Below are 22,639 nucleotides of genomic sequence, written 5' to 3'. Positions count from 1 at the left end.
GACAAACGTCCCTTTGGAAGCGGGACGCTGGCTCCCCCGCCCAGCGTCTGCCTCTCCCCACATGTGCACCCACACCGGGCACCGCACTTTACGACAGCTGTGTGCCCATTTGTTATCAGATATGGCGTCTGGTCTTGATGTGTGATTCCTCTATTGCTAATGAGCTGATTGGCGATTTGGATTTCTTACTTTGTGACCTGCTCAGATTTCAGGAGAGGGGAGGGCAGGACAGCAGTCGTTGGCTCTTTGCTCACAATTCACGAATCAGAGTCAGGAAATCAGGGGGCCGTCTGAAGGAGGGACCTGGGACAGGACGGGCTGCGCTCCCCGGCCAGGGGTGGCTCTGGACTCTGCTTCCCCAGAACACTCCCCACGCATGTGCTGATGGGCATGCGTTTTAAAAAAATGAAATGACACAAACACACTGTTGTAACTTCCCTTTCCCACTTTGCACCATTTGGTGAAGAACAGTGTGGCTGACTGGCCCAACATCAGATCATTATATTCATCGGGTATTTCTGGACCCCTCGTGTCTGCCAGGCTTGTCAACAGGTCGGTGAAACCCAGAGAGACAGCATAAGACAGAGGGGTGCATAGACCTGGGAGCACAGAGAAAGCCTATCTCTGGGGGATCACACACTGAGTCTTGAGGGATGACTAGGAGTTAGCCAGAGAGGAGAGGAGGGAGAGGGAAGTCTGAGAAGAGGGAACGGCAGATACAAAAGGCTGAGGGTGAGCCAGGGACCTGCAGGAATTTAGTGTGACGTGGGGAGGGGGGTTGTGTGACGGGGCAGGGGTGGGCTGTGAGTTTGAAAGGGCTTGACTGTCGTGCTAAGAAGTTAGGGAGTCATTGTTGGGTTATTTACTGCAAGCAAGGGGGTGACACATTCAGATGCGCGTTTTACAAAGCTCAGTGCTTATGTGGAGGTGACGCAGGAGTCTACTGCAAGGGTCCAAGCGTGACATGCCAGGGTCGCAGGCAAGGCAGCAGCAGTGAGCACACGGAGGAAGGAGCCATTCACTGAGTATCTAAACTAGCTTGATGTACCGGATGGATGTGGGGAGGGAGGGAGAGGGCATCGCCGGCTGGGTGGATGGTAAAGGGCGTCACTGTTCTAACGTATCTCCTCAGATTTCAGTATTGCAGCCTGTTAGAACTGGTGAAGTTATGGGAGGCGATTTCATTCGATCTCTCTTCTAACTCAACTTCCTGCCTACGACATGCCTAATCGATAGGTTTTTGTCTCAGGCTTGATTCCTTCCAGGGACAAGAAACTCATCACCTCTCCTTGGGATAATTCAAGCTGATTTATGAGAGAAAGCACTTTCTTGATGTGCCTGATAGCATTCTAGTAGGGCGTTCGTTCCATTCTCACACAGTTAAGATTCCACAGCATGACAAAAACTGGGGCAGCCTTACCTCATTAAAATCAGGATTCAATGTTTTCTTCTTAATTTGCATCTCATGTTTGGCCTTCTTTCCCATGTCTGGTTTCAGCCAGCTGAGAGGAGACACGAGAGGCTGTTATGAGTGAAGTTCAATGAATAAGAATAGCCCCTTGGTGACCCCAAAGGCTCCTTCTGGTGTTAGGGGAATAACTGACGAACAGACCAGAAAGCGAATCCACATTAATGATGTCCAGTGTGCATTAGAGCTACTTGATTCAGGCGCTGACTGCACTAAGCACCTGAGGTGCACTTATCCCTCAACCAACCCTGGACAGTAGAACTACAGCCACCCATTTTACCTACAAGGAAACTGAAGGTTCAGAGAAGTTGAGACAGCTGCCTCAGGTCACACAGCAGGGACTGAGCCCAGCTATTGCATCTGGAGTCTGTGCTCTTAGCCAGGACTTGCTCTCAAAGGATCAAATTGAGACCCTGATGCTGTGCCTGGCATTTTACCATCGATTATCCCTAAGTTGGCCCCAACTCCAGGGGAGACGCCATGTGTGTAGACAAAGGGGAGAAGCTGCAAATCTAATTACTGTCACTCCTCTGCTCAAAACTATTTAATGGCTTCCCTTTGTCCTGGCGTAAAGTTTGAAATCTCTGATGTGGCCTTCAGAGCCTGAGAGGTTGGGTCCCTGCTCTAGCCCAGCCAAATCTCACCCATGCTCTTCGCCCCATTTCCCACTCATTCCTTCCTACCCCAGGACCTTTGCACATACTGTTTCCTCTGTTTGGAAGGCTCTTCCCTAGTGTGACACAATGCCTGGCACATAGTAGGTGCACAATCAATAGTTTCTGGAGGAATAAATAAAATGGGCTTAAAAACTCCAAAGAGTTATGACATTTGGGTTCTTATTCAACTTCTCGCTAACTGTGCAACTTTGAGCCTGAGCGTAACTTCAACGTGCCTCAGTTTCCCAGCCACTAGAGAGGGCGAACATTTCTTTCTCCCTTACCAAACTGTTTTTGAGGGTACTTTCCAAGAGGAGAAACAGATGGGGAATCGAAAGGTACCAAATGCTGGACAAAAATAAAGGGCGATTCTGACTTTCGAAATCTTTATTTGATCCTAAACGGATTCACGGTCCCCTGTTTCCCTTTCCACAACAGCCGCCAGGTCAGCTGCTTCACTGGGGACTCCGCGACCCGACCCCTTCGGGCGGGATTGGGTGGGTGGGAGAAGGGCCGGTGGGGAGAATGATTTAAGAAAACCAACTTGCACGTGGCTGGGATTTAATGGAGAGCAGGGCAGCAGCCCGTGAGTTAACTTTACCGGACCATACGAGAAAATAAAGCCAAATTACTCCTGGAGATCAAATTCACTCCTGACCCGTGTGTTCTTTTGTTAACTAAATCCTCATTCGAAGGAAATCTGAAGTAAAGCCCATGCTGGCCTGGTTTTCCACCGAGGGCTTAAGGGAAGTGCTCCTTTCTGCGCTCGGAGGCCGTGGGGTCAGAGCGCCTCCCAGGCTGGAGAGAACGTTAATAAATATTCGTTGCCTTGAGTAAGAATAACGATGGTCGTTGTTTAGAACCACAACGACAGGCCTTTGTTTAGCACTTACTATACACCAGACCCCACCTAAATGCACCTCGTGGGTCTCCAGCTGCAGGGGCGGAACTGCCTGACAAGCTGCTGGGCGCTGATTCCCCACTCTGTTCTCACGTGGCCATGCTTCCCGTGGCTGCTCTCAGCCACAGCCTGAGCCGGCAGGGACGCGAGGCAGCCCTGTTTCTGAGAGATGCAGGGTTCCTTTGGAGGGCGACTTCGTGCTTCTGGATTCCTCTTCACCTGGTTGAAACTTCCTCAGACGGCCCTGCAGTCTAAGACTCTTCCTGACTCCCCCGCCCCCCCCCCCCGCTCTCCCCCCAAAGGGAGCACACTGTACCCAGGCCTGTTGTCTCCACAGCCCCCCTCCAGCTCCCTCTCAATTTCCTTTCACACGCGTTCTCCCCAACAAGTCTCATGCACATTTCATCCTATCTTGGCTCCTGCTTCTAGGAAAATAGGACCTAATGCACACTCTTATCCTTCCCATTTTACAGATGAGAACACTGAGGCCCAGAGATGTCAAGGCATGAGCCCGCGGTCACACAGTTAGAGACCATTGAAGACTATTGGACCTGGGATTCCAACTCAGGCAGTCGAGATCCAGAGCCCAGGCTCTCAACCACATCCATGCAGATACGCACTTTGCCTCCATGAGACAAGGCAGAATCATGGTACAGTTCTGTACCAGGCACAATTCTAATTGCTTTATCTATGATGTCTCATTTGGCCTTATGTTCATTCTTGGAAATAACTGGAACTATTGTCTCCATCTTACCAATGAAGAATCTGAGGCTCAGAGAGGTTAAGTAACTTGCTTATAGTCACACAGCTAGCAGCTTCCAGAGATGGGCTGGGTAGGGGGGGAGGTTTGAACCCCATGTCTGATTCAAGGGCAGCTATGAGAATGTGCCTGGTGAACCTCCATCTACAAGGGGCATAACCCACCCAGGCCCCAGCTGCGGTGCTTGGAAACCCATGCCATGTTTGTGCCAAGGCCATGCCCCCAGCTGACAACAGGATGTGGTGGGGGCACTATGGCAGGCCCACTCTTAGGTGACATGGGGCCTAAGGACTCCCCGACGGCCTTGCTGGACTTGTGTCTAGGAAGCTTCCGCTCACCCCTCCTCACTAGGGTCAGACTCGGGGCTGCCTAACAGCTCTGCATGTTCCCCAACTCTCCCTGCCTCCCCGCACACAGCATTCCCTCTCATGAAAGCCTCGTCTGTGTAATCCCACTGTGGCATTTTCTCAGAGGACCCTGACTAACAGATGACAACGTCGCTTTTCCCCCCACGAGTGAGATCACGGGACTCACCCCAAAGTCTAAGGTCTTTTATTTGAGCATTTCCAGACCGAATCTGGAAAAGGCCAGATTGCTTATCTGATCCTGGGGCTGGAGGTGTGTGTTGCTAGTTCTGGGGGGCTACAAATGGGGTGACTGTGACTTGCCACAGGAGGGGACAGAGTCACAGACTTCTCATATGGGCGAGTGACATCCCAGTGTGACTGTGTGGGACTCCAGCCTCACACCTTAGCCAGTTCCGGCCATTGGTCTCACTGTGTGGCCTTGGGCAGGTTCGTTTCCCTCTCTGGGCCTCAGCGTACAATGGTCTTGGGGAAGCTCTCTGGCTCCCCATTTGCAAGGATCTAGAGCCCCCTCCGGGGCCCACTCACAGTCCCAAGGCATTGACTCACAGCTTGACGAATGGGTCTGAGTAGCCATTGGCGTCCATGGCGGCCAGGTGCACGCAACGTATGATGCCCACGATGAGGCCCCCCTGCTGTGTGCTGTACATGAGGGACACCAGGATCTTGCCGCGCTCCTCTATGTCGCCAATGCGCTCCACCTGCTGCAACAGGAGAAGAGGGCGCCTGAGCCCTGAGGGGAGCGGGCCAGGCACCTGGATGGGAGCATTAGGGCAGGGCCCGGGGAGGTGGGAGGAGCTGGGCCAGGGCTAGTGCCGTCAGCACCATGGACAGCGGAGCCCCGCCTCCAGGGAGGGGCGGATGCTGAAGGCCAAGGGGACTGGTCTGGGCACAGGTCAGTGGTTTTACTTCAACCGAGCTAAACCCGTGTCATGGGTAGACTTTGATCCTGGTCAGTGACCGCCCCGACTCTGACCCAGGACTGAGCCTTGACCCTGGCCTTGCCTGATCCCTGATAGAACCCGTTTTCTCACAAATGTGGTCCCTGGGGTTGCACAGAGACCTAGCCTGAGGGCACGGGCACCCAGAGCTCAAAGAGCCTCCGGTCCGTCCCCACGGAGGGAGGTGGCATCGCTCCCGTCCTGCAGGAGCACCGCAGGGCCTTTGCCAAAGAGGCCGAGGAACTCAAGGTGTCCCTGGTGGGAGAGGATGGGGCTTCCCCGGCCTCGGGCTCCAGGTGTGAAGAGCATCCACCTGGACTCATGTCCTAACACCATGGGCAAGGCAGTTCTCACCTGAACCAACGGGCAGGGGGGTTTGGGAGAAAGAGCAGGGGTGGGGCCGGGGAGGGAAAGAAGAGGGAGGGGACAGCCCCCGATTGGGGCTTCAACGTCCACTCAGTGCTCACCTCCTCCTCATAGAGGGCCATGCCTCGGGCGGAGCCGGTGGTCCCCGCACGCTTCATCTGAGAAGGAAACAGAAAGGAAATAGGACATCGTCCATGGGGCTCATCTCCCTACGCAGAAAGGACCGGATGCTCCTCCCCCTCCATTAGCACCCGGAGCCACGAGGACAGGATTTCCGAGCTTCTGCGGCATCCAGCTTTCCCCCTTTTAGCTAAAAGCTGCATAACACGAACCACTGGCAGACGGTGTTAGTGCCTGCGATGCAGGTTATTCATAGCCCCATTTTACAGATGAGGACACTGAAGGTCAGAGTGGTTAAGCCACTTGCACAAGGTCACCCAGCCAAGAAGTGGCAGAGCGCCCCAGGCATAAAACCGGCAGGATTTGATCTGCTCTGGTGGTGGTGGCACAGGGGTCTTGGGGTCGGGCCACCAGGTGCTTCTTCCCCTGGGGCTCCTAAGGTCCTTTTGGGGGACTCTAAGGCTCTAGGGAACACAGTGTGAAAACAGCTGGTTAAAGACAACCTCCCCACTTTAGAGATGAGGAAAACTGAGGCCCAGGGGGGAGGAAGGAACAGCACTGATGTGGCCCCTGCCCTTGGTGGGGCTACGAGGAAAGTTGGTGGTGGGAGAACCAAGGGCACAGAGCGAATGATGATGACCAGCGGAGGTCTGGGGCCACTGCGGCCTCTGTCGGTCCAGCCACTAGGGCCAGCTGTCCCCCTCACAGCAAGACGGGCAGACCCAAGAGCTGGCGACTCAGGCGGCAGCCTGGCCACTGTCCTGGCCACCTGGACTCATTGAGTGCAGGAAGGAAGCGGAAGCCCGAAGAGCCCGCTGTTCCTGGGCAGGGCCCAGAGGAAACGCTCCCCTCCCGGGCTGTCTTCTGAGTTTTATTTGGAGCCTGGCATTCGGTGCACATTCTTCCTTGTGGTTTTCCTTGTTGTGTCTTGTTCCTTCGCCTGCGCCACACAAACACGGCGTGGCACCCAGATAGTCCATCCTCGGGCCAGCCATCTGGTGGGAGGTCGCTATAGGATCCCCCTCCGCCTGCCATGGCTTCCCCCCCCGCCCCACCCCCCTGCGGGCAGCTGGCCCTCTGCCTGGGAGCTGGCGGCTGCAGGAGACCTGGGTTCCGGCTGGTGGGGAACATAGCCACGGATTCACGGTGTGACCGTGGCAGCTCACTCCCCTCCCTGGGCCTGAGGTGGCCCGAGCGTCGAAAAGGGCAGGTTGGATTATGTCTGAAAGTGCAGATGGCTGGTCCCACCCTGCCTCTCGAAGTCGGGATCTTAGCTGGTGAGGCTCTGGTTTTTAAATCTCCAGTTGGTTCTGAGCCGTAGCCCCACTGGAGAACCTCAAGTTGGTTTTTGTTCTTTCTCAAGAGGCCAGAAGCGCATCTAACAAGCAAGTCCTCATGCTTTAGAAGAACTCTCACGGGAATCCTTAAACGCCCCGAGGAGATAGATACTCTAATAACATCCCGTTTTACAGATGAAAAAAAGGGCCCAGGTTCTATGAAAGTGGCAGAGCCAGGATTCCAACCCAGGGACTCTGGGCCCAGAGTCTGTGCTCTCAACACTGAGCTGTCCTGCCCCCTGCTCATCTGCATGGGGAGCTATGCCCTCATGAGTGACAGGTGGGTCGGCAGTAGGACTCCTGTAAGAACAACAGTTGACCATGCATGAGTGCTCACTATGGACTAGGTTCTGTTCTGATTGTGTCTTTCACACAAACCTCCCACGAGGCAGGCACTGTCATCATGCCCACTGACAGACGAGAAAAGCTGAGGCTCAGAGCGACTCAGACCCTCAGCGAGGCCAGGGAGCAGGGAGTGTAGCGGACCCGGGCTTTGAACCCAGGCCGGCCCCACTGCCTCAGCACTCTGCCCGCCCCAGTGCCACCAAAGAGGACTCTGCCGGTCGGAGAACTGACGCTAACGCCGGGCTGGTACGAGGCAGAGCCAGGGCCCCACCCTGAGGCTCTGACCTGAAATCTTCACCCCCTCTCAGCAGCTGTACTGTGTGGCACCCTGCGGGCCCAGAGGAAGGCAGCACCCCCAGAACTCCTCCCCCCCGCGCCCCCCGTCACACCCTCAGGGGGAGGCACTCACCGGGATCACGCGCTCTAGGCAGATGTTGAAGTTCTTTCTTTGGTTGGACTTTAGCTTCTTGAGTGAGAATCGGGTCTCACCGATAAACTCGTTGTGGCCAAATTTGTCCTCGTCACAGACAGAGATCCTGTGATCCCCCAAGAGGGTGGGGAGAGAAAAGAGAGCAAATAGTGAGCTCTCACTCTGTTCCGAGAGCTGCGATGGATGCTGGCAAAGAATGTGTAATGTGCATAGTGGCACTTTAACTGCCTATTTATTGAGCACGAGGCCAGGTGTGTGTTAAAGACTGAGTACTAGGCCCTGGCCAGGTGGCTCAGTTGGTTGGAGCGTCATCCTGTACACCAAAGGGTTGTGGGTTTGATCCCTGGTTGGGGCCTATATGGTAGGCAACTGATCAGTGTTTCTCTCCCCCCCCCCCCCCAACTCTCTCTCTCATCAATAAGAACATATCCTTGGGTGAAGATTTTTTTAAAAAGACTGAGTACTGTCTTCATGGAAGTTTGTTCTATTATAATCTACAGTTTTCTGTATATTTGTAATATTTATGAATGAAAGTATTTTTTTAAAAATCTGTAATCAACCTATTCTGTGGAAAACCCTGAAGCAGTTAAAATGACGTAGATCTAAATGTCCCTCATGGCTATGACTCTAAGACACTTCGTTAAGAAAAAAGGAAGGTTCCAGATACACAGCATGAAACTGTTCAAGTTGCCAACACTGGTCTGAGTGCCCAGGGTCACGGGAGGAGGAAGCGGACCCCGGCGGTGGGCGGGGACGAACGTAAACGGGGTTACTTCCTCTGTCATATTTTACAAGAAGAATGTATTCCCGTGTCACTGATATAACTTAAAACGCAGTGTCAGACAACATTGTAGAAGAAAAGATGCCTCAACATATGGTTAAAACAGCCTGATTAATAGGACGGTCCATTTTTAAAAGTATGGTTTCACTGATTTTTTTAGAGAGAACGGGAGAGGGAGAGAGAAGTAGACACATTAATGAGAGAGACTCATGGTCAGCTGCCTCCTGCACACCCCCGACTGGGGATGGAGCCCACAACCCGGGCAGGTGCCCCGACTGGAAATCAAACCGGCCACTTCTTGGTTCCTGGGTCGATGCTCAGTTGCTGAGCTACACCGGCTGGGCATGACGGTCTGTTTTTTAAAGCACTCAGTTTCGTAAGAAACTTTTGCATGCACACATGCACACACACACACACACACACACACACACACACACACACACACTCCCCAGGTGCCCAGACACCAAGATGCGAAGAGTTTCACTTATCTGTATTGTTAGAAGTTTCTACCAGAAATACATGTTGTTTTGTAGAAGTAAAAAAAGAAAGAAAGACACTACGCAGAGAGGTTTTAACACGTGGCCCCACAAGGACCGCAATCCACCCACCCGGCAGGTACCTGAGCGTCTTTCGCTGCATGTCCTCGTCCGTGATGCCGTGATAGACGAGGGTCTCGTTCCAGATGGGGTTCCGGGTGTTCCGCAGGGTTTTTGTCCGAAGCTTGTTGGACTAGAGCCCAGAGACGGACAGACAGACACCAGCCTCAGTGGGGAGCCAGCCCCGCAGCCACACCCTTTGGGCTGATTTGGGGGGCGGGGTGGAGGAGTAATGTAGGAGACGCTCCCTTTAGGAGCGTACAGGGGCTCAGGGGCTCCCAAATGCACGGCTCAGGGCGTGGGGGGCATCTTCAGGCTGATGTCTGCAGCCATCAACAGGGCTGGACGCTGAGCCGCCCCTCCCTCCACGCAGTAGGCTCTCTCCTCGAACTTTCCATTAAGATTAAAAAGCAGTGCCATGGCCAGTGTTGTTCAGTGGTTAGAGTGTCAGTAGGTTTGATATCAGCCAAGGGCATGTACCTCGATTGTGGGTTCTCTCCCCGCCCCCAATCGGGCACATGCAACCAATTGATGTCTCTCTCTCACATTGATGTTTCTCTCTCCCTCGCTCTCCCTCTCCCTCCCTTCCTCTCTCTTTCTTTCCCTCCCTCTCTCCCTCTCTCCCTCCCTCCTTCCCTTTGACTCTCTCTCTCTGAAAAAGCAATGGAAAAAATATATCCTAGGTGAGGATTAAAAAAGAAAGAGTGAGCCCTAGCCGGCTTGGCTCAGTGGACAGAGTGTCAGTCTGCAGATCAAAGGGTCCTGGGTTCGATTCCGGTCAAGGGCACGTACCTCGGTTGCAGGCTCCTCCCCGGCCTGGGCCCTAGTCAGGGCTCGTGCAGGAGGCAACCAATTGATGTGTTTCTCTCACATCAATATTTCTCTCTGTCTTTCCCTCTCTCTCCCACTCTCTCTAAAAATTAATGGAAAAATATCCTCAGGTGAGGATTAACAAAATAATAAAGAAAGAAAGAAGAAAGAAAGAAAGAAAGGAAGGAAGGAAGGAAGGAAGGAAGGAAGGAAGGAAGGAAGGAAGGAAGAAAGAAAAACTGAGACATTTTCCTTTGAGGAAAAAATCATTTATCGGTCAGGGAGGCAGAAATAGGAGTCACCCACTCCTAGGCAGCGAAGGAAGATTTCTGGGGATCCTGGGAGGGTTCTGTAGTTTCCCCAAATAGCATCCTTCATGCCTGAAATTTGTTAGGGGGCCGGGGGCGGGGCGGGGGGGGGAGGACAAAGTTTTTCACTCTAAGAGAGAGGCTAGAGATGTATTAAACTCAGAAGAGGGGCCTGGTGAGAAATCTAATGCAGACTAACATGACTCACTGGATTCCTTGGCAAAGCAAGTTTGGATTTAGGAGTGAGCGAAGGAGAGAGCCTCAGGAGAAACAAATGTCGCTGGGGAGTTAGAAGAAGTGGCCAAACACTTCACAGCCTGGCCATGGCCAGATGAGAGACCGTTGTTCCTTGATCTAAACAAAGGAAAAGATTGTGTGTGTGTGTGTGTGTGTGCGTGTGTGTGTGTATGTTCATGTACGTATGTGTGTGTGCGTGTGCGTGTGTGTGTGCATGTGCGTGTGTCCTCTTTTGTCTTAAGGGGCATTCAATACTTGCAGCAGAGATTTTTAACATGCAGTTTGCCGAGATCATGCAACCAAGTGCACGGTCACCCTTGTATTTGGCGCATCCACATCAAATGGACAAAGTAAGCCCATCTGAGTGGGTTGAACCCCATGTCTCCTCCGCAGAGCAAAGCGATGACCAGGGAGCGGCAAGGTGGGAGGGGGCACATTTCTCTCAGGACAGCACATTATCTCAGGTGCTCAGCCCTGAGATCCAAAGAGAGAGATTCCTTTCCACTGAGAGATGAGGAGTGTTTGGTTGGGGCACAAAATGGGAGGGGGAAGGGGACCATGGTCAGCACTGGGGAGCAATGGAAGGTATGTGAGCAGGTGAGGGCATCATGGGGCATCTGCTTCTCCCCTGGCCTTTGGAAGCTCCTGGATTTCAGGTTTCTGGGCTGGAGAGATGGGCAGAGCCCCTGCCCCTTGAGGGAGAGTGACTCCTGGCCCACCTCTCACCCCTGGCGAGGACTTGGCCACTCTGGGAGGAGGGGGTTGGGGGCAGCTGGGCTATTTTAGGCTCTGGGCTGGGAACCTTGGGTGCCTGCCAGGGCCTATGTTCCTGGCTCGCCGAGAGGCCCAGGCCATATGGTACCTTGCTGGCTCCCGGCAGGAGGTGCAGCTTAACATAAGGATCGGCCAGGCCGTTGGAGTCCATGGGCTTCAGTCCCTGCAAGAAAAAAGGCAGTGGTGCGAGGGCCTTGGGAGGGCTGGCCACTCCGCTGCTGCAGCCCTGGGCGCAGCCCCTGGCCTCTGTCCCGCCCGTCAGTTCATCCCATGTGGTTCCTCTTCCGAAGAGAGAGAGAAGGAAAAGAGCCCTGGAATCAGGCAGATGGGCTTGAAAGCCCGGCCATGTCACTTCCTGGCTGTGTGTCCTCAGGCAAGTTTCTTAACCTGTCTGAGCCTCGTTTTCCTCGCAGGTCAAATGGGATGCGGACAACCCTGCTTCGTGGAGGGGGGAGACATACACACGATTTCACCTGTCAAGTGCCTGGCACATGGAGATGCTCCATCAAGGCTGGACTGTCACTCGTCCCCTCCAGGGAGCTGGGCTCTGCCCTTGTAGCCCAACTGCCTCTGCTCCTGGGAGGCGGCTGTGGTGAAATGACCCCCTGGGACCATCTCCGGGGGAAGCTCTCCCCCACAATATGGGCTGTGGCTAATTTCTGCCTTTTTCTCACCACTGTCACTGCCACAGGTAGGCAGGGCAACAGAGAGGAGCCTGGTGACCCGTGTCCTCCCCAAGTCCCAGGAGAAGCCAGAGCAGCCCGTGTGGTCCCCCCCCTTGGCCCCTCACCCACCTTGGCCTTGATGATGGTGCAGTGCAGGGAGCTGTTCTCCTGGTCGTAGAGAAGGCTGAACTCCAGGGCACCCAGGGTGGCTGGAGGGGGCAGAGGCAGGAGCCAAGAGAACATTCACTCAGTCATTCAACAAACATTGCCTGAGCGCTGATTTGTGCCCTGTCTGGGCTAAGCATCGAGCCTACAGAGGGGAAGGCTCCGTCCCCAAGGCCTGCGGGAGAGCACGGGATGGGGAGGGGACAGCTGGCCCTTCACCAGCTCTGGCCTCTGATGTGCGGCAGCCCCTCCACTCACTGGCCACGAGAGCTTGGCCAAGTCCCTGAACCCCCGGAGCCTCCGTCTCCCTACCTGGGAATCAGGAGCAGCAAAAACAACTCTTCCCAGGCCCCGTGGGCAGATCTCATGAGCACGTGCCCAGAACACACTTAGAAAAGTGTGCATATTACGTGATACCCGTTCCTCGTGTGTGCTTAGCACTAAAATGATAATGATTTCCAGTTTACAGAGCACTTTCCCAGGGGGTGCCTCAGTTTACCCTCCTCGGTCCCGCCCAGGAGGCAGTATTCTGCTTCCCATTTTACAACGAGAAGGGGTGACATCGTGGACCAAAGCCATGCCACCTCCCACAGCCCGCGGTCCATTTCATCTAAGCAGGTCCAATCTCTCCGCCTGACCGCAAGCTCTTGGGACATGTGTGTGTGTGTGTGTGTGTGTGTGTGTGTGTGTGTCCCTAGGACTTGGGTCTCAGTGGGAGGGGCATAAAGCAGGCACTTCATACACCCCTGATTGCATGGATGCAAAAAGAAACATCCAGAAATGTTTAAGTGGCTTAAAAAATTGCTCTTTGAAGACACACAGTAGAGAGTTTTGGAACTGATAAACACGTAGGTATACCTAGGAGTGGATGCTGGTCACGTGATAATTCCACGATCTACTTGGTGAGGAGCCACCAAACTGGACAAAGCGAAGATCGCCGATTTGCACTCTTTAGAATGCGTTACACGGTGACTTTGATGATACAGGTATTTTACCCCAATAAAAAAATAGGATGTTACTATTTTTTAGTAAGTTGATGTTGTGTTGTGAATACGGTAACACAAACTTGTAATTTTATGACTTGGTTAATGCATTTGTCATGGTTGGCATATTGTGGAGCTGGGAGGGTGTAGAGGGCCCTCCCTGGGGCCCTCCGTTTCCCTGGGGGGTGACCCTGAAGGGGCTTTTCCCAGACACCCCTGCCCTCAGTGCCACATACTCCCTTCATCCGAATCGTAGCTGTTGGCTTCCTCCTCGTCCTCCTCGGGGGGTGGGGGCTGGCGGGCAGGGGTGGCGACAGGCTGGGGGGCAGCAGCAGACACTTGGGAGTAAGGGCCTGGGGCGTGGCCCGCTCGGTCCTCCCTGGCTCCGACTCCTAGTCGCTCCTCCCAGGGTGGGATGGAGGCCCCTGGGTAGCAGAGGTCACCGGGGGCCACGTCTGCAGGGGAGATGGAGAGAGGGCAGGAAAGAGGCAGCTGAGTCCCTGTGTTACAATGACAGCAGCAACAACTGCTCCAGCATGACCACGAGGGATGAGCACCTACTGTATACCAGGTGCACCAGCCTCACCCACAGCCCTGCAACAGAGAATTATGGCCTCCCGCTGACGGGGTGACCACATTGGGCCGTTCGTTGGTTCTCAGAATGTTGTCTTTGTCAAAACCACCGAGGGGAGCTTGCAAAATACAGATTCACGGGCCCCACGCAGAATCAGTAGCCCGTGCAGTGGGGCCTTGAAGTCCATGTTTTATAACAAGTCCCATGAGCTTAATCAGATGCAGGCAAAACAGACCTCAAAGGGGTACTGACCACTTGTGTGGGCTCTGGAGCCAGGGTAGCCTGGGTCTGCACCTCTGCTGTGTGGTATAGGGCAAATTACTGAATGTCTCTGAGCCTCAGCTTTCTCATCTGTAAAATGGGAATTATAATACCTGAAGTCACTCAAATCATAGTAGCTATTATTTTTTTAAAAATATATTTTATTGATTTTTGACAGAGAGGAAGGGAGAGGGAGAGAGAGTTAGAAACATCGATGAGAGAGAAACATCGATCCGCTGTCTCCTGCACACCCCCTACTGGGGATGTGCCCGCAACCAAGGTACATGCCCTTGATCGGAATCGAACCTGGGACCCTTCAGTCTGCAGGCCGACGCTCTATCCACTGAGCCAAACCGGTTAGGGCAGTAGCTATCATTTTAAAAATTATTGAATACGTATACAAAATTGTGCCTGGTGCATCAGAAAGCAAGGACTACGGTGTAGCCACAGTGATGCGTGTGAGGATGACCAGGCATGTATGTCACATGTAATAGTCACTGTCACTTAACGTGGTCTTAAACATTCCTGGACACGTGCTACGGTTTTATATGTATTAGTCCGTTTAATCCTCACCCGTCACTGAAGTAGGTCCTAGTATTATTCCCATGTTAGAAATAAGGAAACGGAGGCTCAGGGAAGCTAAGGAACTTGCCCAGGGCCACACAGCTGGGACGTGAAGGAGCAGGGATTGAGTCCAGGCAGGTGTGCTCTTAGTCACTCGACGTGTGGTCATTTTCTAGAGTTTGGGAATCAGGGTGGGGAGCCTTAGAGCTCCTCAGGGAGGTCTCGGGGTGTAGGCTGGGCCACGATCAGGCAGCCCCCTGCTCTCTCATGGAGAAGTGGGAGAGAGGCGGTCTCTCGAGCAGGCGTGGGAGCAGCGAGCACTTGCCTGGTCTCTGGTCCGAAGAGCGTCCTGCTGGCCCAGCGCTGGGTCTGCCGCCTCCTGGGGGCCCTGAGTGGAGAGGAGAGAGGAGAGATGGAGCAGAGAAGGTGGCATCATTTCAGCGTCCACCCCGTGTCCCCTTCATTTCCTGGGCAGGGACACAGGCCCAGGGGTCACAGGCGATGTGCAGAGGTACCTGGGGCTGCAGGAACAGCCCCACGGAGGATTCTGGGGCCAGGAAGGCCTGGGTTCAAGCCCCAATGTGTCCTTCCCAAGCCTCAGCTTTCTCCTCTCTGAAATGGGATAAGAATGTCGGCTCTTCACGTTTCACCGGCTATGAGGCTGATCAGTGAATAGAGAACTGTGCCCGAGGTGATGGGCAAGTTTACACTCTGGATCCATCAATGCTGTGGGATCAGTGGATTCTTCACAACTTCAGGGGTGGGGTATGGAATACCCGTCAACACCACCCGGAGCCCCCAGGCTTCCCTGGCCTTTCAGTATGACCCCCCGGAGGAAGTCTCATTTGAGTGTGACTCTTCTTTAACTCCTCTTTGAACAAAAGCGAACAGGCCCCAGGCTCAGAACCTCCTCAGGCCAGAGGAACGAGAATTTCCTTGCCTTGTTTAATTTTCATTACATTCATTTAGGTCATGACCCTCTGCCGTGGGTTGAACTGTGTTCCCTAAAAGATCTTCAAGTCCTGACCCCCGGCACCTGTGAGTGTGACCTCGGGTGGAAGAGGGTCTTTGAAGATGGTCAGGTTCAGATGAGGTCACGGGGGCAGGCCTTAATCTATACGGCTGTGTCCTTTTCAAAAGGAGAAGTTTGGCCCAGCCGGTGTGGCTCCGGTGGGTGAGCATCCACCATGAACCAGGAGGTCACAGCTCGATTCCCCGTCAGGGCACATGCCATGGTTATGGGCTCTATTTCCAGTGGGGGGCGTGCAGGAGGCAGCCGGTCCATGGTTCTCTCACTCATGTTCCTCTCTCTCTCCCTCTCACTTCCTCTCTGAAATCAATATCTGTATAAAAGAGAAGTTTGGACAGAGAGAGAGAGACATCCTTAGAAGAAAGATGATGGGAGACACAGGGAGGATGTCATTTAGGAGCTGAGGAATGCCTGAGGCCCCACGAGCTAAGAGGAATGAAACAGAACCTCCCTCACAGCCTCAGGAGCTCACCTGCCTGACACCTTGACCTCAGACCGCTGGCCCCCGGAACTGGGAGACCACCCGTCTCTGCTAATTTACACCACCCAGTTGGTGGTGCCCGCACACTCTCTCTCTATAGTACGGAGCACTGGTTTGCCATTGATGCCACTATCATAGGGTTCTTTTAAAATAACAAAACCCACACAGCACCAATTAGACATCATTCCCTTTGTCTTTCACGAGCCACCTGTGTTCAGATTTCCCCACGTCACTAATCTCCCTGCTCACCATTTCTTCCTGAATCTCCCACAATCCTTCTGGGAACATGTGCCATTTTATGACAGCCCAGTGGCCTTAAATCCCCCTCGAGAGAGTTTGTGATAGCAAGCCCTCAGCCGTGCTTGCAAAGCGAGTCCATTTGAGGAAAGATCGAGAAAGTAAGAGGGTAGGTGGTAGGTGCGTGTGGTAAAAGCTGCCAGTGGAGTGCCCATGGCTGAAGGGGGGCGATGCTGAGGAGTGAGGTGCTGTCCCTTCTTGCATTCAGCTGGATAGGATGCTGGCTTGCGCCCCGCCCGGCTCCCCAGCCCGGGGATCACTCAGTCTAAGGGTCTTAGAAGAGCTTAGGATTCGGCGGTGGATGCAGCTTTGCAGAGAGCCGGAGCTCTGCCAGCAAGGATGGAGGAATTGGGGTCGCCGCTGACTGACAGGGCAGCTGGGGTGGCTGGGCGGGCGGCAAGTACCTGGCTGCCCAGGCTGAGGCGGTGCCTGGCTCGGCGTCGAGGCTGGGGCGGGTCTGGAGGCCTGCACTGAGTTGGCCCGTCTCAAGCCTGTAGGAGGAAGGAAGGGAAACAGCCCGTCATGTTGCACGCACACACAGTGGAAGCAGAAAGAAGCCGGGACTGGGCAGCCAGCCTAAAGCAAGGCCTTCTGGATTTGAACGCAGCCCCCCAACATTCCTCAGCTCCTTCAGACCCTCTCTGCCTCTTAGTGGGTTTGCTCTTTCCAATATTCAGACCCCCCCGGGCAAGTCACCTGGGTGTTGAAAAAGCACAAGTTGTGTGATAGCGCTCCCACTTGTATGACCTTGCACAAATGACCTCTCCTCCCTGGGCCTCAGTCTCCTCGTCTGTTAAATGGGGGTGATAGTACCTACCGCATAGCATGTGGTGGAGATGCGATGATACAATGCATGCAAAGTGCTCAGAACATGTAGTAAACACTCAGCACCTGGCAGATGTTGATATTAGTGTATTATTCTTGCAAGAATCTGGTCTATATCTTCACATCGACCTAACTTTGCATCGGAGCATTCTTTTTTATAAGCTGTGTGACTCTGGGCTGGTCACTCCCCCTCTCTGAACTTCAGGAGCTACTGGATAAGGACGAGTTAACATTTATTTAATGCTTACCATGTGCCAGGGACTTTACATATAAGAAGCTTATTTAATCTCTATACCCCATTTTATAAATGGGGAAACTGAGGCCTAGCAAGGTTAAGGAGTTCATCCAATGTCTGTTGGCTGGGTTTGTGGCAGAGTCAGGGTTAGAACTCAGGTAGTCGGTCTCCAGTCTGCTTGAGACCATCAGATACTGCTCCCCAGCTCTCCTGCCAAGAGGAATCAAGGTGCTATGCCACAAACCCCCTGATCAGAAAGAGAAGGCCAGAGGGCTGCGAGGGAACTAATATTCAGCCCATCTAATCAGAGCCAGTCTCATGACCTCGCTACAAAGAAATGCAGGCATTAGAGCAAGAAAAGGATACAAGCAAAACTTTTGGATGTCTGGAGTCAGAATTGTTTCTGAGTCCTAGCTTTCCTCTACCATAGGCTAGAACCAGCATCTGGCATTGAACACGGCACACAGTAGGTGCTCAATAAGCACTGAATGGATACATGAATAAAAACACTCCCCTCCCCATTCTTTCTGATTCTCCTCATCCAGGAAGCCTGCCCGGATTTGCCCCTCTCTCTCACCTGCTGGGCTCCGGCTGGAGTCACCGGCTGCCCCGCCATGGCCATGGCCCCAGCCCTCTGAGTCCCGGCTGGCTGAGCTCATTCGTGCCTCTGAGGCCCTGCGCACAGGAGGCCCGTAGCTTCCTCGGCCAGGCGCAGAGGCCAGCTCAGGGCCTGGCTTCTGACCTGGGCCCCTCCTGTCTTCGGCGTCACCTGGAGAGGGAGAACAGTGATGGGAGAACTGGTTTTTATGGTGCAGGAGGGCCACTGCTTAAACAGCTCCACAAAGGGGCCCACCCTCCACTCCCAAGTGCTCTTCAAAATCAAAACTCTCCCCTCCTGCCCTGCCCTTGGACGCAGCTTTCGTTTATAATCTCACATGTTTCCTTTGCCTGCACAAGCATGTGAACACACACAGGCTGAACACAGGCTGAGCTGGGGCCACTGGCTACATCCTCTTCTAGGTGGGCTTTGCTTGCTTAATCCAATTTTCCCAGGACTCACCAAGCACATTCCAACCTTAAGCCCCATGCACACCATAGTCCCGAAGATTCTTTGGGTCCTCCCTATCATTTCAGTCACGTGTCTCCCCAAAGATCCTCCTCTGATGGCCCTTCTCTGCCCATTCTATCCTGAATGGGGCCTCCTGTCACTGCCTGCCCCCTTTACCTGCTCCGTGTCTATCCCCAGCACCTATCACTGCCCGATACTATATTACATTTGCATTGGCAGCTGGTCGAGCACCTGTTTCCCCCACTAGAATTTTAGCTGCGTGAAGGCACGGGTCTTCGTCTGTTGCAAACAACACTCTATCTCCAGGGCTTAGAATAGAGTCTGGAACTCCCTCAGTGCCCAGTGAATGTTTGTTAAGAGAATACTGAAAGCACATATGGACATAATTCCAAATCCATAAAGGACGCTGACATCATTCCATTTTAAATAATCCCTACTAGAGCGTGGTGTGGATATTTCATGATCCAGTCAACAATTCCCCTATTAACAAACCTCTTCCAGTGCTTTGCTGTCGTAAGCAATGATGCAACAAATATATCTATATCTTTTATATGGTACTTGGATTGCTGGATCAAATGGTATATAATAGTACATTTCCCCATTTTAATAAAGCCCGCCATATTACATTCCAAAAGGCTGGAGGTGACTTACAGTCTAAACCAACAGTTTAGAGAGTATTCATCTCCCCACACATTCACCAGCACCGATGTTATTCTAATAACGTTTTAAGCGTCACTATGCAATGCTGGTGATGTTACTTCTCTCCAGTGAAGTGAATGGGGTTACATCCACTGCATTTCCAGAGTGGTCTGTGCTGTCCAGAGTTTATCTAGTTCATGTCTGTGTATGTGTCTGTGCACAGGTGATGAACATTATATGTTATCAGTCAGCATTTACTCAGTGCTGCACTCTGCCAAGCACTTGGCATGTAGTGTTTTATTTATTTTTTAAAATATATTTTATTGATTTTTTACAAAGAGGAAGGGAGAGGGATAGAGAGCCAGAAACATCAATGAGAGAGAAACATCAATCAGCCGCCTCCTGCACACTCCCTACTGGGGATGTGCCCGCAACCAAGGTACATGCCCTTGACCGGAATCGAACCTGGGACCCTTGAGTCCGCAGGCCGACGCTCTATCCACTGAGCCAAACTGGTTAGGGCTGTAGTGTTTTATTTAATACTCAATCCAATGAGTTATTAGCCCCATGTTATATGGGATGGGGCAAAAGTAAGTCTGCAGTTGTTCATGTGAAAAACAGTAAAAATAATAAACTGCGTTTCGCATACTCACAACTGTAAACCTATTTTGCCCCACCCCATGGATGAAGAACAAATCACAGAGAGGTTGGGACACTTGCCCAAGCTCACAGGGCTGGTAAGTGGCAGAGCTGGAATTCAGATTCTGGTCCCCCTGCCCTCAGGTGCCCAGATCTTTTAATTTTTAATTAAAAATATTTTTATTGATTTCAGAGAGGAAAGGACAGAGAGAGAGAAACATCAATGATGAGAGGAAATTATTGATCAGCTGTCTACTGCACACCCCTATTGGGGATCGAGCCCACAACTTGGGCATGTGCCCTGACTGGGAATCGAACCATGATCTCATGGTTCATAGATGGGTACTCAACCACTGAGCCACACCGGCCAGGCATAGGTCCATGATCTTGACAGTTATGCTCTACAACCTTCTCGATCTAGAGGGGGAAGTGCTTAACCAGGAAGAAGGATGCTCTATTGGTAGAAACCGGGGCTCCTCAGGATGCAGTGAAGATGGACAATTTGGTAATTCTCTGCAAGGGATAGAAATTGCTCCCTTTGTCAGGAAGTATTTGCTGATGCCTTTTGAGTGCCAGACACAGTCCCAGGTACATGAAGAAGTTATCTTATAGGAGACATACTCAGGCACTTCAATTTTTGAGACCTTCCTTCCAGAAGCACTGCTTGCACGCAACTGCAGAGCTGTCATCCAGACCCGAAATGATCACTTAGTGTTAATTGGAATTATTGCAAGGGCTCTCTCTGATCAGTCCCAGTGGCCTCATCCAATTAATGTGTTTTTGTTGTGGTTGCCTTTTTTCTTTGTATTGTTTTGCCTCTCTCTTTTAATCATCATTTTAGTAATTAATAATAATACTTGGGTGATAGTGATAGTATCCATAGTAGTGGTAATTTTCTTTCACTAATTTCCTTTCTATTCAACTTCCCGTTTTAATTAGTCCAATTTCAGATTTGCTGATGGTGGATATAAGAAATATCAGGGGCGAGGAAGGCCTTCTCAGCAAGCCCCAAATGCCCCCAGGCTCCAGTGTGTACTTTGGTTGTGAGAATTTCTCTTTGTTCCTAATTTTAATTTCCACCTCTGCTGTAGCTCTAAATACTCCATCAAAAATGCCTGACATTGTTGAAGAGTTCTCTGTGCTATCTTCTTCATAAGGGTTCATGGTGAGCTGTGAAGGAGACATAGGATTCCCAGACTCAAACCCAGAGGCTGCCTGTCCATCAGCTGGGTAGAAGGACAAACATGTCAGGACATTCTCCAGGTAGACCAGTTAGCCGAGAGCTGTCCTTGGTCCTGAAAGGATAAATTGTTTTGTCTTACCTTGAGTTGGAGCTTGGACAGTGTGCTTGGGTTCAGGGGTAGGCTGCTCTGGGACAGCGGGCTCACTGACAGGCTGCTTGGGCTTGGTCTTCATTATGGGCATAGGCTGTGGGAGGACCTGTTTGGGGAAGCCCTTGAAGAACCAGGCTCCAGAACGCTTCCACACCTTGGGGAGGAGAGGGAGAGTATGATGACATGGCAGCCAAGTATATTGCTCCTGCCTTCATGAGTGCCAATTTTTAACTTTGCTCCCCTCCCTAAGCACATGGACACAAGAGCCAGGACACTTTTCTCACCAGTATGCAACCTTTCACAATTTCTATTTAATTCCCACAATATCCCTGACCACTCAACAGAGGGGGCCTGAGTAGACCCATTTTCTTGATGGAGAAAGTTGGACATCATGAGGGTATGAGCTCATGTACATCATGAGAGCGCAAGGGCAAAGACTGGACACCAAGTCTTCCAGCTCTTAAATGTGGTGTGCTGCTCCTTATTACTAGGAAAGGAAAAGTCACAGAACTAGAAGGGAATAGAAATTCACTCAAACACTCAGGGGCTGTTTCGCCAGAGTCCACAGCTGAGCTGGTTCCTTTTATACCAAACCCTTAAGACACATCCCTGCCGAGGTTCTCCAGCCCCCACCTGCCACCCTGTTTCCCTGGCTCTAGAGAGGAAGGGGAATTGAATAAAAAGGAAGGGTGCTCTAGGAGCTAGAAAGGACACGTCTACTCACCTCCCTCTGCTCAATGCAGATTTTGCAGAGCCACACAGGATGCGGGCGGTTGTTGGAGGTCTCTACCCCGCATTTGGTGCAGACATTCTGGGGACAAAATAGAGGCCAGTGTACACTCAGATATGCCAGGTGCTCATGATCAGGGGAGGTGGCGATGGAAGCCCACTGCAAAGAGCTAGAACTTTCCTTCTCTCACCTTCTGTCCATGACCAGGGCCAGTTAGAATAAAGTTCCAACTTGAGTCTTAATTTCCAATACCAAGAACTGGAGTCATTCCCCAGCACTGGATAAAGAAATTCTCCAGGAGTCCCTGTGGGGCCTGAGTTTTCAGCATCCATACAGGGGAGATGACTGAGAGGATTTTCAAAGAGGAAAGGCCATGTATCCACATGGCTTACTAATGTATTTCTTCTCCTTTCCCAAGCGAATCTGAGACAACCTAGGCTACAATTACAGCTTCAAATCTTCAAGGAGAAGGAAGTTATGTGAGGAAACGCCACGACTGTGTGATGGGACATTTATATTTTTGGCTGTTTCCTGGCAGTCAAGGCAAATAGGAAAGACTGATGGGTCACCGAATTCTCACTCTTGGCTGACTGCAGCAGACAACATTTTTGGAATAGATCCACTTCCCTCAATATTCCATCTAAACGCTAAATGGGACCCCAAGCAGGAGATGCCAAGTGACTCTATGGGTATTTCCAGGTGGCTCATTCTCCTAAGTCCCTTTCCTGAGAATCAGGCAGACCCAAGGACAGTTCTTTCTGTATCCTGGAATTGTCAAGTGCAGACAACTGAGGAGGGGGTACAGGGTGGAGAAATACGAGGATCCCCCCTTTCAAGAATAAAGGCTCTTGAAGCCCAGTGGTCCTAACTGGGCTGGAGAGGGGCTTTCTCAGTCACTTGTACTATAACCAGGTTAAGAGAATGCTGGGTTAGCCTTCCACGTACGCACGTGT

At 52.2% G+C, this 22,639-nt stretch overlaps 1 protein-coding gene across 1 annotated transcript in view; it reads right to left on the bottom strand.

Moving 5' to 3' along the window:
* Positions 1 to 22,639, bottom strand: part of RPH3A (rabphilin 3A) — a 63,499-nt gene that overhangs the window by 4,589 nt on the left and 36,271 nt on the right. The window contains exons 7-19 of the mRNA XM_036354446.1: positions 21,681 to 21,767; positions 20,945 to 21,110; positions 17,853 to 18,044; positions 16,620 to 16,706; positions 14,733 to 14,795; positions 13,245 to 13,463; positions 11,990 to 12,069; positions 11,284 to 11,358; positions 9,090 to 9,199; positions 7,669 to 7,795; positions 5,559 to 5,615; positions 4,700 to 4,854; positions 1,421 to 1,502 (exon numbers count right to left, since the gene is read on the bottom strand). Coding sequence (XP_036210339.1) covers positions 1,421 to 1,502; positions 4,700 to 4,854; positions 5,559 to 5,615; positions 7,669 to 7,795; positions 9,090 to 9,199; positions 11,284 to 11,358; positions 11,990 to 12,069; positions 13,245 to 13,463; positions 14,733 to 14,795; positions 16,620 to 16,706; positions 17,853 to 18,044; positions 20,945 to 21,110; positions 21,681 to 21,767 — 1,500 coding nt within the window. The remainder of the gene's footprint in view (positions 1 to 1,420; positions 1,503 to 4,699; positions 4,855 to 5,558; positions 5,616 to 7,668; positions 7,796 to 9,089; positions 9,200 to 11,283; positions 11,359 to 11,989; positions 12,070 to 13,244; positions 13,464 to 14,732; positions 14,796 to 16,619; positions 16,707 to 17,852; positions 18,045 to 20,944; positions 21,111 to 21,680; positions 21,768 to 22,639) is intronic.

Source organism: Myotis myotis, unplaced genomic scaffold (assembly GCF_014108235.1).
Source record: "Myotis myotis isolate mMyoMyo1 unplaced genomic scaffold, mMyoMyo1.p scaffold_m19_p_20, whole genome shotgun sequence".
Lineage (NCBI taxonomy): Eukaryota > Metazoa > Chordata > Mammalia > Chiroptera > Vespertilionidae > Myotis > Myotis myotis.
The sequence above is the reverse complement of the archived record's forward strand: the minus strand, read 5'-3'. Positions and strand labels throughout refer to the sequence as shown.